General features: G+C 45.9%; 2 protein-coding genes across 6 annotated transcripts in view; one reads left to right on the forward strand and one right to left on the reverse strand.

Annotated features, from left to right (window-relative positions):
* LOC140901263 (cryptochrome-1-like) overlaps nt 1-1,185 on the reverse strand; it is a 41,021-nt gene extending 39,836 nt beyond the window's left edge. For both annotated transcript variants that reach the window (XM_073319775.1, XM_073319774.1), the window contains exon 1: nt 939-1,185. The gene's annotated coding sequence lies outside the window, so the exon portion shown is untranslated. The remainder of the gene's footprint in view (nt 1-938) is intronic.
* The window catches only part of UBE2T (ubiquitin conjugating enzyme E2 T), a 33,452-nt gene that overhangs the window by 5,453 nt on the left and 7,864 nt on the right, over nt 1-20,135 (forward strand). For 2 of the 4 annotated variants that reach the window (XM_073319779.1, XM_073319778.1), the window contains exons 2-4: nt 17,358-17,470; nt 18,810-18,879; nt 19,574-19,679. In XM_073319779.1, the coding sequence (XP_073175880.1) occupies nt 17,362-17,470; nt 18,810-18,879; nt 19,574-19,679 (285 nt within the window). In that variant the 5' untranslated portion in view covers nt 17,358-17,361. Of the gene's footprint in view, nt 1-7,147; nt 7,307-8,674; nt 8,696-17,357; nt 17,471-18,809; nt 18,880-19,573; nt 19,680-20,135 lie in introns of those variants that run through there. The other 2 variants (XM_073319777.1, XM_073319776.1) reach the window with 2 other exon arrangements.

A 20,135-nucleotide genomic window follows, 5' to 3' on the forward strand; every position in this document is an offset into this window, starting at 1 on the left:
GTTTAGCTTTAACCTCTGCCAAAATAACTAGCTAAATAGAAAAAAACACTCTTATACTGGAGTAAGTGTCCACATGTGGAGCTCTATTGGTGTAACTACAGCACTTTAAATTCACACCTTGTCTTACATCAGTGTAATTTCCCTCTGTAGACAAACAATAAGAAGGATGCTTTATTATTGGCTCTGAGGATCATCTGATGACCTGGTTTCAGTATTGGGCTACTTGATTCAAATTATAGATTTGATTGACTTTGGTCAAATTCTTTAGTAACAATCGATAACCAAACACAGCTACCTACTGAGGAACTTACTTTTGGTACTAATCTGTTGATACAAGTCCAATCCAATATTGAGGCATGACTTGTTGATTTGATGGAGTTATTTGTTTAGTACTAATAATGATAGTTTAGCTTCAGTGATGATTTTTTGCTTGTTTTTTAAATCTTAATTTAAGAGTTTTAATACAATTTATAAAAAAGAAGCTGGTACTGATTGCTTTCAATAAGCAACATGGGTCCAGAACCTTTAAGGGCCTAAACTGGATACCAGCCTGTTAGATTAAAAGCCAGACCAGAACCCCCCAATAAGTTTATGGTTCTCACAAAATGCATTGGATGACTGGGGTATATGGGGGTAGCAGGCCTGGGGACATGGCCATGGACCTGTAGTGCTGTCCCATAGGACGTGGTGGTGGGTGGAGCAGAGATTGGCTCACATGGGGTTCACTCCGGAGGGGGATTGGGCAGGGACAGGGAGGGTCAGTAAGGATCACAGTAACATCATTATTGCTATATTGGATATAGAAGCAGACTGGATGGGAGCAGGGTTCCCCCTAAAAACACTGCAAATACCCCATGGCCATGAGTCTGGCCCGGTGAGAGAGAGTGTCATTTCCTGGTTTGCTTGCAGCCTTGTTAAGCATGTTTCATGTTATTTACCTCCTTCCTGGTGATCCTTGGGCCCTTCCCAGAATCAGCTGCTATCTCCTTTCTGGGGATCTTCAAGCGATTTGCGAGGATCAGCCCTGGCTCCTTCCTGAGGATCTCTCCTATGTGGCACCAGCTTCCTTATATAACAAGAAATTGAAGAACAGGGTCATCAGACAGAATTTAGGTCACTCCAGCTCTGCCGGCAAAGGCTGCAATTGAGATTATACAATTTCATGTGACTAATACAAGCAGAGGGAGGAACCTTTAGTAAGCTTTAAACAGTCAGATTACAATAGGTCGGCTTAGGACCTCAGGGCAGAATCCACAAGCAAAAAGAAATGCAGCCTCATTTCCTCTATATCAGCTGGTATACTTTTATGTATTTTGGCGAATTTTAAAATGTTTGTCCCGAATGCATTAAAGAGCTGAGTTGATACTGGGGCTGGCAGCATCAGCAGTAAAGACATCAGATTTTCTTCCCGTGAAGTGCTCACATCCTCTAGTGAGTGGGTTTGGGTTAGTTAACTGCTTTGCCGTGATGTCATGATAGTGCTTTTTTTTGGTCTCATTTTTTTTCAGAGAGAAATTACTGAAAAATTGATAGGAAATGTATTATAAACTAGATCTAATAGCCCCACACTGCACTGTTGTTTTTAAATGCTGCTATTCTATACTCGGATTTGATCAGCACGTTCAAAGCTCATATGGGACACACAAGACTGAAAGGCGGTTGAGCAGTTATTGGCTAGGGAGCTCCATGCCTTCTGACATAACCAAAGAAACCTCTCTCCAGTCAGTGGTTCTCAACCTGTGGCCTGCAGACCACTTGTGGCCCAATCAGCACAGAGCTGCAGCCCATGTGACATCATGCTCAGGACCATTCAGGTAGTATTGGATGCGGTCCACAATGGTAAATAGGTTGAGAACCAATGATAGTAGGACAGTGTTCGGAGCTTTAATAATCTATGAGAAAAGACGTCATTTGGGTCTCGACACCAGGAAAATGATCTGTAGCTGCCAGCTTCTTATTACACGGTCTCAGCCCATTACAGAAAGTGTATTTTAGAGAGAACAAAACCTATCAGACATTTTCAACATCACTTTATGGCTGTGGAAAAGCTGTGGCTGAAGAAGTGAGGTGTAAGATTAGCTTTGTAAGTGGTAAGACCCATAGTCACTGTTTTGTTACACCCTCTTGGGTCATTTGCTGAGAAAGCTTTGCCCTTTAGCTTGACAGTTTCATAGTTCATGGAGAGAGGGAGGCTTGGGCCAGTTCCTTAAGCATTAAAGATTAGAGCTGAGATTTAATAAAAATCACCAGAAACAGCAAGTCCTGGGAAGTGTAAAGATACTCACTTTGAAATGTTAACCCCCCGTTAAATAGAGATATGAGGATGACATTACTGTATAATGTTTCTCTAAAAGCTCATTGTTGTAATAATTACTGTTTTGTCTCTGATATTTACATGGCAAAGATTTGTAAACCTGTTCAAACTTCCTAAATAAAGAGTTTAAAAAAAATTAGTGCAGAGGTAGAATCTGAACCGCTGTGTTATGGAGAGCTAGCATAGTGAGCAGAGTGCTAGGGTGATGAACTCTCAACCAATGACAGTGTGGAGATGGGCTGTTGCATTCTGGATCAATTAAAGCTTTTTATAATGTTGGGGTGCTCATTCCTAGAGTGAATGGCAGTAATCCAACCTGGAGAGCATGAAAACATAAAATATGGCCAGGTCAGCGCTTTACAGGATGGGTTGCTGTCTTCTAGCCAGCAGCAGATTGAAGATGGCATTTTTAACATCCTTTAAAGACTCTCCCTTTCCTTTTGCATCTGAATGGGATCTTTTTGAGGTGGTGTCTGTTGTGTACAAATGATAGGATGTGCTGTTTGTAACTTAATGGCTTTTCTCCATCGGCTGCCATGGCACCTTATGCTGCTGTGATCTTGTTGGCTATTGCAAGCTAAAGAAGTTTGGGTACATGGATGGGATACCACCTACAAATACCTAAATTAATTATAGAAGATGGAGAGACACTAGACCAGTCCTGCTTCCAGTGCAGGATTGAACCATACACTTCAATATCTAGTGTTTTGCCTCAAGATTTAGTCCTAAATTTAATTTGAATGTGGTGGTAGCATGGATTCACTTCAGCCTGACTCTTGTGAGTTTGAAATGCACAGTTCACTTTTTTGCAAATAATTCACCTTCAGATAAACATTGGTCCTCCACAAACATGTATATAGATATCCCTTTGCAAATGCTTTGATCCTTGAATTTCATACAGTGGAACCTAGTTTATCATCATCACACTTGTTTCCTGGACACCATATTGCCTCATAAAGCAACACCATTGTCTGAAACATAGACCAAGGCCACGGTGCACCACACTTACTGAAGGGCTCTGGGCTGGGTTGAATAAATGCTGCACTTATGTAATTTTTAACCAGTCATTTGAACTGGATTTCTTTTTTGTTTATATATTACTGGGGAAAGTATTAGTGTGGCTAGTTTTAATAGTAAGGGCACCTTCAAATCAATTGGAGTATGTCTACCCAGCAGGAAGCAGGTGGAATTCCCAGCTTGGGTAGATGTACCCACTAGCACCTAAATACAGCAGCGTGGGCCAGCTGCCTGAGTCCATACCTAGAGTGGCAGGTGAGATTGCACATGGGCAGCCAGCCTCTGCAACTACACGGCTATTTTTAGGTGCTAGTTGAACAGAACCAGCGCATGTACATTACACCTCCCACCTGCTGTGTAGACAAACCCGCATATGTAATATAAAAATAAACAATGGGATACTGTATTCATATTCTATTTTCATGTTTAATGCAGTAAAGAAAACAATTTGTGAATTTGTCCGAATCAGCTACAGAATTCCCACCTTCCTGCACCAGAGAAAGCACGGATAGCAGGCACCATTGCATGTGGATTGCTTCAGAATACAAAGGAATTATGTACAGGGCCCTGTCTACCTCAGGATGCACTAGGACCAGATTCTGTGGCTAGGCCCCCTAAATTCAATTGCAAGGACTCCCTAATTCTGCAGCAAACCTACCAAACAATGTGTTATATGCCCTTATCTATGCCAAGCCACAGAGAGTATGTTATAGAGTTTAGGTACCTATCCTGTTCTCTAGCTTGTTACAATGCATACTTTGTGCTCTGGAGGTCCCCAATTCATTCCTTGGAATCACATAAGGTGGCAGCTGTTATATTAATTCACTGTATACCCAGGAAATACCCCATCCCCAGTCATCCAACAGCAGCAGCTCTAGCTGAAAATAGTCTCTGAATTACAATTCTTGGATGTTTAGTTTCAATGATAGATTGGTTTCGTTGTGTTCTTCATTCAACGCTGCTCGGTGAAATCCAGCAGTTACAGTGTTGTCTGAGTGGCTTGGCTTAGAATTTCCTTCCTTCACAGCATGGGAGCTAGGAAACGGGGGGGACCTTGTCATCAGCGTCAGCAATTCATCTTCTCGGCCCCCCCAAGCCTTGGCTGCTGCTCCGGTCTCTAGGCTGCCTAGCAGCCCAGCCTGTGTTTTAGATTCCCCACGCTTCCCTAGCTGAACTCTAGCTCTTGTTCCCTGTCATTCCTGCCCCTCCTCACTGAGGATACGTAATCCAATTTTCTCCCTTTTGTGAGGAAAGTTGTGGAGCGAGAGGCAGCTGCAGGCAGGTCCCAGTAGGGCAGGGAGGCAGAAAGTGAAAAGCTTAGTGTCTGGCAGCAGGAAAAGGATAAATTCAGCAGGAAAATGTGGATTTCTGCGGTATCTTGGAAAAATGCAAGATTCCACAACTGCAGAGTCCAGGACTCCACGGGCCCCAAGTGAGACGGCTGGGACAGTTTACATCTCGTAGAGCCATTGTTAGAGCTTCTCTGCAGATTCAAATAGGCGTCAGGTAAACCAGGGTTTGTCTACACATGCAAATTAATCTGGAATAAAATAGGGTATGAATTTAAAGAGGATTATCTATTCCCAATTAACTCACATATGGACACACTTATTCTGGAATAAACATGCTTTATTCCAAATTATTTCTTAATCAGTCTAATTGAGAACAAGGCACTCTTAGTTCAGAGTGAGCGTCCACACATGGAACTATTTAGGAATAGTTATTTGGGAATAGCTATTATGGCATAACTCCAATGTAGACAAGCCCGTACACACAGGTCATGTTTTGAGATTATTTTCCCAAATGTAAGAGCTAGAAATTTAATTTTGTAAACAAAAGCTGATATTCTGGAGCATGGTTCTATAGCAACGACTGAAGCTGATATCGCAGAATCACACAATACGTGGGGCCTTGTTTACTAAAATACCATGCACATATGGTGCTGTCTAAATAATAAGGCAATGGGTTAAATAAATGTTTGTTTGTCTGTATTAGGGCTGTTTTGTAGGCTGCAGCCTGTCTTTGTCCAGAAACATTTGAGGAATTCAATCATTAATTGAAATTTTATCTGAATTTTTAGGGAATCAGTTTACAAAGAATCACAAAGCCCAGGCTGAAGCCTCTGGAGACTGGTACAAACATTTACTAGGCTGAGACTTACAAATATCCAACCAGCCCTGCTTCCTGACTGCCCCGACCCCTATCCACACCCCTTCCCCCTGACAGGCCCCCCTGGGACTCCCACACCTATCCAACCCTTCCTGTTCCCCGTCCCCTGACCGCCCCCACCAGACCCCCGACCCATCCAACCCCCCCTGCTCCTTGTCCCCTGACCACCCCCTCCTAGGACCTCCGCCCCTAACCACCCCCCAGGACCCCACCCCCATCCAACCTCCCCTGCTCCCTGACAGGCCCCCCGGGACTCTCATGCCTATCCAACTGTTCCCTGCCCCCTTACCATGCCGCTCAGAGCAGCAGGAGCTCGCAGCCCTGCAGCCTGGCCAGAGCCAGCCACACCGTGCTGCCCGGGAGGAGCAGCGGCCCAGAGAGCTGAGGCTGCGGGGCAGGGGGGACAGCAGGGGAGGGGCCGGGGACTACCCTCCCTGGCCGGGAACTCAAGGGTGAGGCAGGACGGTCCCACGGCCTGTAGTTTGCCCGCCTCTGCTTTAATGGATATCTTTGGTGTTTGATAAGCAAGGGAGCCATATAGCTGAACTTGGTCTGTTGTTGCCATCATGTAAAGAGAGACTAAAGCCCCATCTTCGTCCAGTTATAACTCAGTCAGAGTAGCAGCCGTGTTAGTGTGTATTCGCAAAAAGAAAAGGAGTACTTGTGGCACCTTAGAGACTAACCAATTTATTTGAGCACAAGCTTTCGTGAGCTACAGCTCACTTCATCGGATGCATAAAGTGGAAAATGCAGTGAGGATGTTTTATACACACTGAGCATGAAAAAATGGGTGTTGATCACTTCAACAGGTTTTCTCTCCCCCCACCCCACTCTCCTGCTGGTAATAGCTTATCTAAAGTGATCGCTCTCCTTACAATGTGTATGATAATCAAGGTGGGCCGTTTCCAGCACAAATCTAGGGTTTAACAAGAACAGCTGAGGAAAGGGGGGGGGGAGGGTAGGAAAAAACAAGGGGAAATAGGTTACCTTGCATAATGACTTAACCACTCCCAGTCTCTATTCAAGCCTAAGTTTTTGGTTTTTTTTCTCACCCAGCGGCAGCGTGACTAACCCTGAGCATGCAAAATTTCATGAGTCAGGCTCCCCCAAATCACAAGATTTAAATATATATATATAAAAAATCCCAGGTCTCTTTCCCTTCGCCTTCTCACGTACAAGCTTTTGGGGGTGACGCGACTCTTGCTTCACGACGGGCGCCACCCTCCTGAGAGTGGCTGCAAACTGGGCTGGAGATCCTCAGGCAATCCCCTGACCGTAGCAGCTGGGTCGAACCCCCCCGCCCCATATATTGATGTGTGTGTGCATGCACTCGCATGTGTCCAGGTTAAAGTGTGCAAACCCAGCCGGCCCCACGCACCCCGGGGGGCTGAACCCTCCCCGCCCAGTGTGGACGGGGCTCGAGCCCCACCCGGCCCTGGCAGGGAGGCCAGTCACCTCCCTGGCCCCGCCCTCTACCCCTCTGTGGGGAGGGTGCCCGCGAGGAGGGGTGGGCGGGGCCCTGGGACGGCTCCTCCAATCCCACACCGCGTCGCCTCCCCGCTCCCAAGGTTTGAAGCCCCGGGGCGGGGCCTCCGGGTCCTTGTCCGGCCAATCAGCCCCGCTCTCCCCGCAGATGGGCACCTCTGCTCAGCGACTCAGAGTGGGCCTGGCTGGTTGCTGGGCGCCCCGGGAAGTCCCGCCCCTGGGTTTCGCCCGACTGGGCTGTCACTCGCGTCCCACGTTTCCCCTCGCGCCCTCCTCCCGTTCGTTTGTTTGTGGCGCCGCCGCGAGGCCGAGGCTGCGCGGGTGAGTGGGGGGGCGGGGCGAGCTCGCGCCGTACCGCACAGTCACCCCTCCCCCACACAGGGGTCATGGCGGAGGGGGGCAGTTAGCCCCAATAGGGACCGACCCTGACCCTGGGAGTGGGGTGGTCCTAGGGGGAGGTTAGGGGGGTAGGGAGGAATGGGGGGCAGTTTCCCTGAAGGGGGGGTGACCCCGACTGTGAGGGTGGGGGGACTGTGAGGTGGCCCCCATGGGGGAGTGACCCTGGGAGTGGGGTGGTCCTAGGGGGAGGTTAGGGGGGTAGGGAGGAATGGGGGGGCAGTTTCCCTAAAGGGGGGGTGACCCCGACTGTGAGGGTGGGGGGCAGGTGGCCCCCATGGGGGAGTGACCCTGGGAGTGGGGTGGTCCTAGGGGGAGGTTAGGGGGGTAGGGAGGAATGGGGGGCAGTTTCCCTGAAGGGGGGTGACCCCGACTGTGAGGGTGGGGGGACTGTGAGGTGGCCCCCATGGGGGAGTGACCCTGGGAGTGGGGTGGTCCTAGGGGGAGGTTAGGGGGGTAGGGAGGAATGGGGGGCAGTTTCCCTGAAGGGGGGGTGACCCCGACTGTGAGGGTGGGGGGACTGTGAGGTGGCCCCCATGGGGGAGTGACCCTGGGAGTGGGGTGGTCCTAGGGGGAGGTTAGGGGGGTAGGGAGGAATGGGGGGCAGTTTCCCTGAAGGGGGGGGTGACCCCGACTGTGAGGGTGGGGGGCAGGTGGCCCCCATGGGGGAGTGACCCTGGGAGTGGGGTGGTCACAGATGGGCAGGTGGCCTCCCTGCAGGGGGTGACCCTGACTCTTGGGAAGGGCTGGTCATGTGGGCATGGGGGGCAGTCAGCCCCCATGGGGAGTGACTCTGATCCTTGGGGCAGGTTGGTCATGGTGGGGGGATGGGAACAGTTACTCCCCATGGGGAATGTCCCTGGACAGGGATTTCCCGACCTTCCCCCTCCCCTGGCCAGTGTTGCTAATTTAGTCACTTTCCAGCTAGATCGGGGTGGGCAAACTACAGCCCGTGGGCTGGATCTGGTCCCTCAGGGATTTGGATCCGGCCCGTGGGATTGCCACCGCCTTGGACTCCGGGAAGCGGCCACACCATGTCCCTGGAGCCTATGGGCCGGGGGCGAGGAGAGCTCCGCACGCTGCTCTTGCCTGTGGGTACCTCCCCCAAAGTTCCCATTGGCCAGGAACGGGGTACCGCGGCCAGTGGGAGCTTCGGGGGAGGTACCCACAGGAGAGGGAAGCACACGGAGCTCTGTGCCTCCCTCTCCCTCAGGGGCCACGCAGGGACATGGTGCTGGCTGCTTCCCGGAGTGGCGCGGCAGGGAGCCTGCCCTGGCCTCAGTGCGTGCAGCTGCCACCCCGGAGCCACTTTAGGTAAGCGGCGCTGGGCCAGAGCCTGAACCCACCCTGTACCCCAACTCTATGCCCTGAGCCCCCTGCTGCATCCCGCACCCCTCCTGCACCCCAACCCCCCTGCCTGAGCCCCCTCCTGCACCCTGCATCCCTTCTGCACCTCAACCCCCTGACCTGAGCCCCCTCCTGCATTCCACACACTTCCTGCACCCTAACCCCCTTCCGTGAGCCCCCTCATACACCCCGCACCCCTCCTCTGCCCCAACCCCTTGCCCTGAGCCCCTTCCTGCACACTGCACCCCCTCTCACACTCTGTCCCTGCACCCCAACCCCCTGCCCCAGCACGGCAAGTAATCTCCGCACCCAGATGTGGCCCTCGGGCCAAAAAGTTTGCCCACCCCTGAGCTAGATCTAGTTTTTTAAAATTTCTAGTTGGAAAAAAAATTCATTTTGTTGTTTGGAAATTTGAATTGAAGTTGAAACATTAATACACGCTTTAAAAGCATATATATGATAAAATCTTTGTTCTTGGAAATGCTTAATAGGTTTGAAACTATGAGCAAAGAATAGCTGCCTCCCACAGCTGTTTGTTATGACAGTGCTGGCTCATTCATTTCAGAGAGGTTGGCTGACCTAATAATTTCAAATTATGATTTATAAACAACAGTAAATCATCATAAATTCAAATGCTGATGTTTATTGGTGTTTCATGATGTTTAAAATGTGAGGCCAAGAGTTAGCGCCGAATTGCCTTGCCAACATTTGAAAACTTGAAACTTACGAAAAGTTGCTTACAGTAACTGGGCAGCCACAGTACGCTTAACTCCTTTATTGAAACTTCATGAAAGTTTATGCATATATATAGAAGGAATTAATATAATTTCTTCTTGGGATGACTAGATTAGTGTGTTTAGGGACTTTGCTCTAGTATGCTAGATTTGTGACTGGGAAACTTATAGAAATATATGTTTCCTATTAGGCAAGGTTTTTAAAATGCCTTATTTGCCAAGGTCATCTCGCATTGTCGCTATCTAGAGAGGTCACTATCTCTGGGAGTTTCTGTACTAAACACTTTTATTATAATTTTTCAGAAGTCAATTGAAATTAAATACATTAAAATTTTTTGATATATTTTGCTTTAGAAAGCTAAAACTGTTTGTAATTTGCATTGTCCTAACAAAAATTTAATTTATTAATTATGACAGTCTGTACTCTTATATTCACCCTCTTTACAAGTCTATGATAAATTTTGTACAAAGTATTCCTTGTGAGGTATCACTTGAAAACTCATAATCTGTTGAACTTTATTGTCCTGGTAAAATGTGTGGCAACATTGTATGTAAAGTTATAAAATTCTATTTTATAAGGCATGTTCCAAGTCTGGGGAACCAGCTTCAAACCGGTTCCCCAGAGACAAAAGACTAGCCAACACTTCAGCCAGGTGTCAACAAAATCAGATGGACTATCACCTGGTTAATTGGCCACTCTTTGGCAGGAAGAAAGGACTGAGTGAGAACTTTACATATTGACAGCAAAACAGATGGAAGTTTCTGTCCTCTAGACTCCTGTCACCTGAACCCCAGCTGGAGATGATCTTCAAAGGGAAAAGAGAACTGTAAGAAATGAGGAGAGAAACCCCAAAACACTCCTCCCTTTCTCTTTGCTCACAGCATCAGAAACACCTGAAGGAGCACTGAACTGGGGAGGCGGAGGGAGCTTTGCTGAAAGGATTCTAACCAGCAAGACTGCAAAAGTAGGGGGAAAGCAGTGGACGTGTTATTCCTTGACTTTAGCAAAGCTTTTGACACTGTCTCCCACAGTATCCTTGCCAGGAAGTTAAAGAAGTATGGGCTGGATGAATGGACTACGGGTGGATAGAAAGCTGGCTAGATTGTTGGGCTCAGTGGGTAGTGATCATGGCTCCATGTCTGGTTGACAGCTGGTATCAAGCAGAGTGCCCCAAAGGTTGGTCCTGGGGCCGGTTTTGTTCAATATCTTCATTTATGATCTGGAGGATGACGTGGACTGCACCCTCAGCAAGTTTGCAGATGACACTAAACTGGAAGGAGAGGTAGATATGCTGGAGGGTAGGGATATGATACAGAGGGACCTAGACAAGTTAGAGGATTTGGCCAGAAGAAATCTGATGAGGTTCAACAAGGACAAGTGCAGAGTCCTGCACTTAGGATGGAAGAATCCCATGCATTGCTACAGACTAGGGACCGAATGGGACAGAGCTAGGCAGTAGTTCTGCAGAAAAGGACCTAGGGGTTACAGTGGACGAGAAGCTGGATATGAGTCAACAGTGTACCCTTGTTGCCAAGAAGGCTAACGGCATTTTGGACTGTATAAGTAGGGGCATTGCCAGCAGATAGAGGGATGTGATCGTTCCCCTCTATTTGACATTGGGGAGGCCTCATCTGGAGTACTGTGTCCAGTTTTGGGCCCCACACTACAAGAAGGATGTGGAAAAACTGGAAAGCGACCAGCGGAGGGCAACAAAAATGATTAGGGGTCTGGAACACATGACTTATGAAGAGAGGCTGAGGGAACTAGGATTGTTTAGTCTGCGGAAGAGAAGAATGAGGGGGGATTTGATAGCTGCTTTCAACTACCTGAAAGGGGGTTCCGAAGAGGATGGATCTAGACTGTTCTCAGTGGTAGCAGATGCCAGAACAAGGAGCAATGGTCTCAAGTTGCAGTGGGGGAGGTTTAGGTTGGATATTAGGAAAACTTTTTCACTAGGAGGGCGGTGAAGCACTGGAATGCGTTACCTAGGGAGGTGGTGGAATCCCCTTCCTTAGAAGTTTTTATGGTCAGGCTTGACAAAGCCCTGGCTGGGATGATTTAGTTGGGATTGGTCCTGCTCTGGGCAGGGGGTTGGACTAGATGACCTCCTGAGGTCCCTTCCAACCCTGATATTCTATGAAAAGCATGTGGCGAGAAAGACATTGTACTTTGAATTCACTTAGCCTGTTAAGTAAGTTATTTGTTGCATATTGCCTTTTATTTTTTGTAACCAATTTTGACTTTTATGCGTCATTACTTGTAATCACTTATACTCTTTGTTTCTGTGGTTAATAAAAACTTGTTTTGTTTTTGTCTAAACCAGTGTGTTTGTTTGGGAATCTCCACCTGAGATAACAAGGTTTGTGCATATCACTTTCTGTTTATGATATGAGCTTGCATTGTCCAGTAGAGTGCTGGGCAGTACAAGATGCATATTTCTGGGGGGAAGTCTGGGACTGGAGAGTTTGCTGGTGTTCTGCAGTGTAATTCATGAGTGACTGACTATAGCACTCATACTATGTAGCTGAGAGCAAGTTATATGCTGGAGGCTGTGTGTGAACAGACCGGGAGTGGTGGTTCTCACAGTGAAGCAGTGTAAAAGACACCCCAGGTTCAAAATCTGAGGGGAGACAGCTGTTCTACAGTCCAGATTGTACCCTGGGTAATGGTCACATTCTTATCTGTTTTATAAGTTGCCGGTCAAAGTGAAAATGAAAGATAAAACAATTCAACATTTTTTCCATTCAAAGGCCTCAAAAACCAACCAAGACGAAGAACATACCAAGAATCAGGGCTATATCAACATGTCATCTGAAGGTTCAAGTGGCGTATCTACATCTGAACTATCCGAAGCACAGATAAAACTACCTACTGAAGAAACTGTGTCTCCACAACCTGAAGGCAGTTCCCAATGTTTGTCGGTCAAACTTTTTCCATTTATTGAAGTTACAAAAGATGGCATTTCTTGCAAAAAAGCTTACGAAGAAGGAAAGCTTCCCACTGCTACAATTGGTAATACTGGAGGAGCTTGGTTTGCCAGACCGATCAGCAAAGTCAATGCTGATAAACTACATGAAAAGGCTGCAAAACACCAAGCCTCTGTACTGCATCAAGTTTAGAAGTACTTAATGAGGTGTGATGTTATTGATATAATCTGGGACCATTTAGATCATTGTTGCAACCAAGGTCCTGTAGTGGCACCAAATTTTGAATAAAGGGGGTCAAATGAGGTGTCTAAGACAAGGTTATGGTTTGCTGGTTATGATTATGCTGTCTATATGTGTGTATCATTTTGTAGTTAAAGTTAGAATATTGGCTCTATACTGTCTGTATTTCAAACTTGTACTGTGCTTCTGGGGAACACTCCAGACAAGTTGGTGTCAGCTCTGCCTAGCCTGCTGGATGGCCCATTAAGGACGATCAGCTATACAAGTGACCCACTGAGAGAAGGCAGACACACTTTGTGACTCAGCAAGGTATGCAGGGACATGCCTATGGACAGAACTCTGAGGTTTTTCCATGCCATGTGATGGACAGCTTGTCCTTGGGACAAAGAAAGAGAGACCACATGGCAAGAGACTATAAAAAGCTGCTGCAGCTCCTCCATCTTGTCTTCAGTCCTGCTTCTTATCTCTGGAGGAACTTTGCTACACTGAAGCATTGAACAAAGGACTGATGACCCAACCCAGCTGCGGATGTACTCCAGAGACTTGATTTGAACCTCCAGTTTATTCCATCACTGCTGCAAGCCTGAACCAAGAACTTTGCCATTACTGTATGTAATTGATTCCATTTAACCAATTCTAGCTCTCATCTATATCTTTTTCCTTTTATGAATAAACCTTTAGATTTTAGATTCTAAAGGATTGGCAATAGCATGATTTGTGGGTAAGATTTGATTTGTATATTGACCTGGGTCTGGGGCTTGGTCATTTGGAATTGAGAGAACTTTTTTTTCTTTTACTGGGGTATTGGTTTTCATAACCATTTGTCCCCATAACAAGTGGCACTGGTGGTGATACTGGGAAACTGGGGTGTCTAAGGGAATTGCTTGTGTGACTTGTGGTTAGCCAGTGGGGTAAAACCAAAGTCCTCTGTGTCTGGCTGGTTTGGTTTGCCTTGGTGTGCATAGAAACCCCAACCTTGGGCTGTAACTGCCCTGCTTTAAGCACTTTGTCCTGAATTGGCACTCTCAGTTGGGTCCCACCAGAACCAGCATCGTTACAGTGAGGCCATTAAGAATGCTGAATACACAACACAGTTTGTGGGAATAAACATGGCGGTCGCATCATACTTTCTATTTAAGCAAGAAATACTGCACACTACAAACTGTAGGTCAGTGTTAAGTGCATTGTCACTTGTTAACCCTGAAGTTAGACACTGGTTCTGAACAAGACCGGCAAATGCTCACTATTTTTCTACAAGAAACTCAACTAACTGGTTAGAAGTATGTGATGCAACTGTGAAAGACTCAGCAGTTGAAAAAGTGAAGAATTCTCTTGCAAAATTAAAAAAAATTTGCATACATGGCTGATGCAAGTGGGCGTCAAGTATTAAGTCATTGTATACGTTATCTTGATGTCAGTGGTTGGCCAGCAGATGCATTTCTAGATGTTAAGGTTATAGAAGACACATCGGCTGCATCTGTGACAACCCACATCTTAGAAGAGTTAAATGCTTGTAAATTGGACTCCAACAGATGGGTGCTTGTGCATTTGATGGAGCAGCAAACTTCTCTGGAAGACATGGTGGAGTACAAGCTTTGCTCAGAGAGAAGTGTAACCCTAATCTCTCCTATACACACTGCAAAGGCCATCTACTCCAGCTAGCGCTAGTACGAGCTGCAGAATCTTCAAAAGACTTTCAAAAAGCCATAATTGTAATGACTTTGTTATACTCCTTTTTTTTTTTTTTTCTCTCCAGCAAGAGTCTAAAAAGGGTGAACGTCTTGGAAGAAACAGAAGATGCTCTGGGACTGAAGTTCAAATTAGTCCAAGAGCAAACCCACTGGCTTTTTCATGAGTGATCCTTGGCTGTTGTTTTAAAATTACTGCAACCCTTATTACTGGCTTTGGAAAGTATCTACCAAGAGGGGACAGATCTAAGTAGTGAGGCTGGTGGACTACTTTTGCTACTACGTTCAGGGAAGACAATCGCTATTCTCTCTCTTGTAAGGCTACTGTAGAAACCACTTGGGTCATTGACATCTGCTACAACAGTAGTAGATCTTTGTCCAGCAATAGACGTACAGTTGGATCAATCAGAGAAATATCCATTGAAAATGTACTGGAAGAAGCAAAGACTTCAATCCAGAAGTGGACTAATGACTCTTCCTTAAGTGAAGAGGACAAGAAGTGTTTGTTAAGCTAGCTGAAAAAGTACATTGACTTGATTCTTACAAATCTACAACAGCGACGTCTGGATTCTACTCAACCTCTGTGTAGATTTTACAGATCCCTGTCTTATAAAACACCGACAATTGAGTGGAGTGAGGCACTGCCAGCAATGGAGCTGCCATGTGCTCAGGACAGAATAGAGAATTTAAATGCAGAGTGGAATGTCATGCAACGAATGAATGAAGATTTGACTTCAGCTTCTTTTTTATCATCACTAGTGGCTCTACCCGATCTTTGTGCTATGTTTCCTGGGATGAAAGAAGTAGGAATTTGTTTCTTGCTACTCCCAGTCACAACAGCTACAGTTGAGCGTTCTTTTTCATCATTTAATAGGATTTGGTGTTATGAAAGAAGTTGCCTTCTGCCTGATCATGTGAATGAACTAATGAGCATATCAACTGAAGGACTGGAAGTACTGAACACATGAGAAGCCACCAAAGATGAACGCACTGCATTTGAGAAGTTCATTAACAGAGTTGTGCAAAATTACAACAAGAAATCAAGAAGGATGTAGATGTAGTGCTTCACAAAAGGCTTGAATAGCTAATTTCATTTGTGTGATGATTTTAAAATGAGTTAAATCTAATAAAATGCTTGTGGAACATTTTTCAGTTTTTACTATGGTGCCATACAGCCCACCTTTGTCCTCGTGGTCTCGCCCCTTGGCTCTCACCCCTCTGTAAATTCAATCACGCCCTCTAATTTCAATTCCTGGGGAAAACACAATGTGGGGTGATCATCGGGAGAAGGGAGACAGTTAGCCCTCATGCGGGGGAGGGGGGAATGCTTGATTCTTCCCCACAGCTGGGTGGGGGCAGAGGGATACATAGTTATCCTGGTGGGGAGTGACCCCCTACCACCTCCCCCCGCCACACACACAGGGGTAGATTGTCCATGCTTTGAAGTAGCCACTGACATGGAGTGCAGGGAGGCTATAATTTCTGACAGGTGAGGACCCCCCCACATATTAGGAAGATCCAGATTACTAGCCATCTATCTTGCTGCAGGCAGGGTTGGACCCGTTTTAATTCCCACTTGCCAAAATCTGTTCCTCATTGCCAGTAACTATTTTTTGGCAAATTAGTGACATTTTCGTGGTTCTCTGTCTTGTCCCAGCTGGTGGGTGTTTTTATGTTTGATTGGGAATATTCACGGAGATTGCTCAGGACAGTTTTAACCACATAGATTTGTACTGTATTGCAGCCACAACATGCTTTGATCCCAACAGTCCTGATGATCTCATAATTGGTTACTCAGCATGGTTGATTATTTTGAACGTGTGTTGTACATGAGCTGGCTTATGAGATGGTTTGGTCAGTTTTTAGTTATATAATCATAGAAATGTAGGTCTGGAAGGAACCTCAAGAGGTTATCTAGCCCAGTGGTTCTCAATGTTTTTGAGCTCAGGACCCATTTGTAAATGTTTATGGTCCATTGTAACCCAGTAAATAGTCTAGGGATGGAGGCCTTGGGGTGGTTTGGGTCAGATCCTACATGGCACTCATCCCACAGTGCTGGCTCCTGCAGCTCCTGTGCTGTGGGGCTGGCTGGGCTTGGCTCTTTGGTCTGGGCGTTGCAACCACAATTTGTGTGAGTGGAGTTGTGACCTGGCTCATGGGGTTACAGTGCCCCTCGCTCAAATTTGGCCTACCCAGACTCCCGTCGTCATGATGCCTGGGCCAAACCTGAGTGCTGCTGGGACCCCAGAGGCTGCAGTGCCTGGAGCAGGGAGGCAAGCCCAGCCAGCCCCGTGGGACAGGAGCTGTCACGTGACCATTTGAAACGCTCTGATGACCCAATTTTGGGTACCGACCCATGGGTTGAGAAACCCTAATCTAGCCCATCTTCCTGCCCACCCTGCCCTGTTGAGGAAGGATTAATAAAAAAAATCAAAATTCCATGCTTTAGCCAAGATCTATACCTGGGATAAAGCATATTTTTGTTTTAACCTGGTTAGTACAGTTTAATAATATTACCTAGCTTTTATCTAGCACTTTTCATCACTAGATCTCAAAGTGCTCTACGAAAGAGGTCAGTGTCGTTACTGCCATTTTTACAGAGGAGAAAACTGAGGCACAGAGGTGTGAAGTGACGTGCCCAAGGTCATGCAGCAGACCAGTGGCAGAACTGGGACTAGAATTCAGGTCTCTGGAATCCCAGCCCATTGCTTTATCCATTCTGGTGGACCAAGTCATCTTACTACCTGGTTGGGCTACATGAGGGTGTATAAAATTTGGTTCTTGCTGCCATAGAGACGAGATGTTTTTAAAGAATTCCAAGGATCGTTGTTGTTTTTCGTAGCTCTGTGTCACTCTCAACAGAATAGCTTCTAATATTAAAGGCTAAGTGACGGCTGTTGATGAATATTTAATGGCTGCTTCCAATGACCGTCCTCCTTGCGCAACTGATGTTTGACTTTTTATTGTGAAAGGCAGTACCATATCTACAGTATGAAAGGTGCTAGCTATAAGGTGCTAATTCTTCTTACAATATTTCAGCACGATGCAAAGAACTTCACGACTGAAGAGAGAGCTGCATCTGTTGACCACAGAGCCTCCCCCAGGCATTATGTTCTGGCAAAACAAAAACCGGATGGATGATCTACGAGCCCGTATGTATTATCATCATGGTTTGGGGTTTTTTTTGTTTTTGGTAGGTGTTTCACCAAAATTCTCTCTGCTATGGTAATGTTTACTGGGCAGTGTCTTGGCAAAGCCTCCTGGTGACACATTCACAGGAGTGAATATTTTGTCTGTACGTAGCAATTTGGGGATGAAATTAACCCCAGTCCATGAAATTTTTGTTTGATTCTTGTCCGCTCTTCTTTTTTATTCTTTTGGAATTCCCCTTCTTTATGTTCCCTATTGATTGGATCTCTGGTCATGTGGCTAGGAAGTGTGGACTCGGGGGAGTAGTTAAGGAAACAGCCACACTGTGGTATGCTCCCTTTTAAGTTCTTAGGGACTTATGGTTCTTCAAGTGACATGAGTTACTGTTGCTAGAAGTAGCCGTAACCCTCCTCTCCTGGCTTTTCAACACCGCTGAAGGAATCTGTGAATGTAGGGGGTTGGATGTGCTTTGCTAACAAGGTTTTATAGATGGCTTGGAGACTCTGGTTTCCTACTACGAGGAAGGCCAGGCACCTACAGAGTTTTTCCTCCATAACTCGGCCTTTGGCCCTTTAGATTAACTCCATTTCAGGCACTGACTTCCAGAAGAAACGATACAGGGGAGCACTATTGAAGATTATGGCCCTGTAATCCTAAACGTTAGCTTTGCCACCTTAATGGAAGAGACTGCTTGGGTCTCTAGGCCAATTCTCAGTCCTCGTTCTAGGGCTGAACATTAATTCAACAGCTTTTTCAACTAGTGGCTGAAGTTCACTATAGTTATTGTATCATGCTCACAGTCTGAACTTGAGAAATTTTCTCTCCTTCAGAAGTTGAAATTGGCCATGACTCCTGAAGTATGAGAAGGGAGCAAGTATCCAGGCTTTGCTTGGGTGTAAAGATAGAAAGGTCAGCCACACGGAAGGAATTAGTGAGACAACATAACATACTCTTTCTTCACTGTGCAGAGCACTTGCTCAGCCGAGCTCCAGCAATATGATTTTTGTCAGTGATGCGGTTCCAGCCTGTAACAGTCCCATGCCTTTTTTTTTTTTGCTTCCAGAATTAGATATCTAATGATTGTTTAGGCCCCACCCCCCCAGTTCCCACTTAAAACATAGGGGTTATTGACCTTATTGCACAGCAAGGTAGAACAAAACGTTTAGTGACGAGGTGGCAGCGATCACTTCTGTTGGCAGATCCAGACATTGCTACACTTAGAAACGGTGTGATGGGAATGCACGACTGTAGCAGAAGCATGATGGGAGTGTGTGTGTGTGTGTTGGGAGGGGGACACTTACTCATTTTGAATGTAATAGTTGTCTAATTTTTTTCTTTAAGAAATTTTGGGTGGTGCAAACACGCCATATGATAAAGGAGTTTTCAACTTGGAAGTAGTTGTTCCTGAAAGGTAACTAAATCACAACATCTAGGAAGGTGGGCAGAGGGGGGAACACACCTAGTAAGAAGGATGTTTATTTTTACCTTCCTGTCAAACATGTCAGTTTGTGTGAGATACGAAGAGGTGGTATCCTGTATATTAGGAGGATTGGAGCAGTGGGCATAAAGTATAATAGTTTGGTTCTTTGCCTTCAGTCTCCCTGTTTGTGATATTATCAATCAGTTTTTAGGTAAGAGATTTTATTAATGTACTTATTTATTTGTAATAGGAAGATTTCACTTTCAAACTCCCAAGGTGTGTAACAATGCACAAAAAAAATCTAGAAATACTTTGTCAGGATCCTTAAATTATTTTGATGCCTTTAAATATTTTTGAAAGGAAAAAAAAAGGACCTGTATGGTGCATAAGTAATCTGAGGCAATGAGAAGTTAGCTTCTCAGCAAAAGGGAATTTAATGCCGTGCAAAGGACAGAAACCAAACTGAAAACAGTCAAGGCCATTGTGTTAGAGGGCATGGCCAGAGATGGAGCTGTTTTCTCCAAAAACTTGCTAAGGAGAAGATGGTTGGAATTTGCAGGTGGCTGGGGAGAGGACACTATAGTGTTGTTTGTGGCAAATGGAATGCTAATGGAACTGAAAATTCAATTTACCGGTAGATTATATTTTAAATGAAATCTGTTCCTTTAACACCTTTTCTTTAAAGATATCCATTTGAACCCCCGAAGATTCGCTTTCTGACACCCATCTACCATCCCAACATTGACTCTGCTGGAAGGATTTGCCTGGATGTTCTCCGATTACCACCCAAAGTAAGGCAGTGTTACTCTAGTGGGGATCAACAAGGTTACAGATGATGCTAAACTCCCCTATTGTCCCGGCTGTAAAAAGCGTCACTGATATTTAATATTGGCTCTTGTTTACATGGATACTCATGATACAGGTGACTATATAATGCATGCCATTGGTTACTCACTAAGACCTATTTTTCTTTGCTTTTTTTAATGCTTTAAGGGCTGGGATTTTCAAATGGACCTATGAGTCAGGTGCCCCTCTGAAAATCATAGACTCATAGAATATCAGGGTTGGAAGGGACCTCAGGAGGTCATCTAGTCCAACCCCCTGCTCAAAGCAGGACCAATCCCCAACTAAATCATCCCAGCCAGGGCTTTGTCAAGCTTGACCTTAAAAATATCTAAGGAAGGAAATTCCACCACCTCCCTAGGTAACGCATTCCAGTGTTTCACCACCCTCCTAGTGAAAAAGTT

The sequence above is a fragment of the Lepidochelys kempii genome, chromosome 21 (genome assembly GCF_965140265.1).
Source record: "Lepidochelys kempii isolate rLepKem1 chromosome 21, rLepKem1.hap2, whole genome shotgun sequence".
In the NCBI taxonomy this organism is placed as follows: Eukaryota; Metazoa; Chordata; order Testudines; family Cheloniidae; genus Lepidochelys; species Lepidochelys kempii.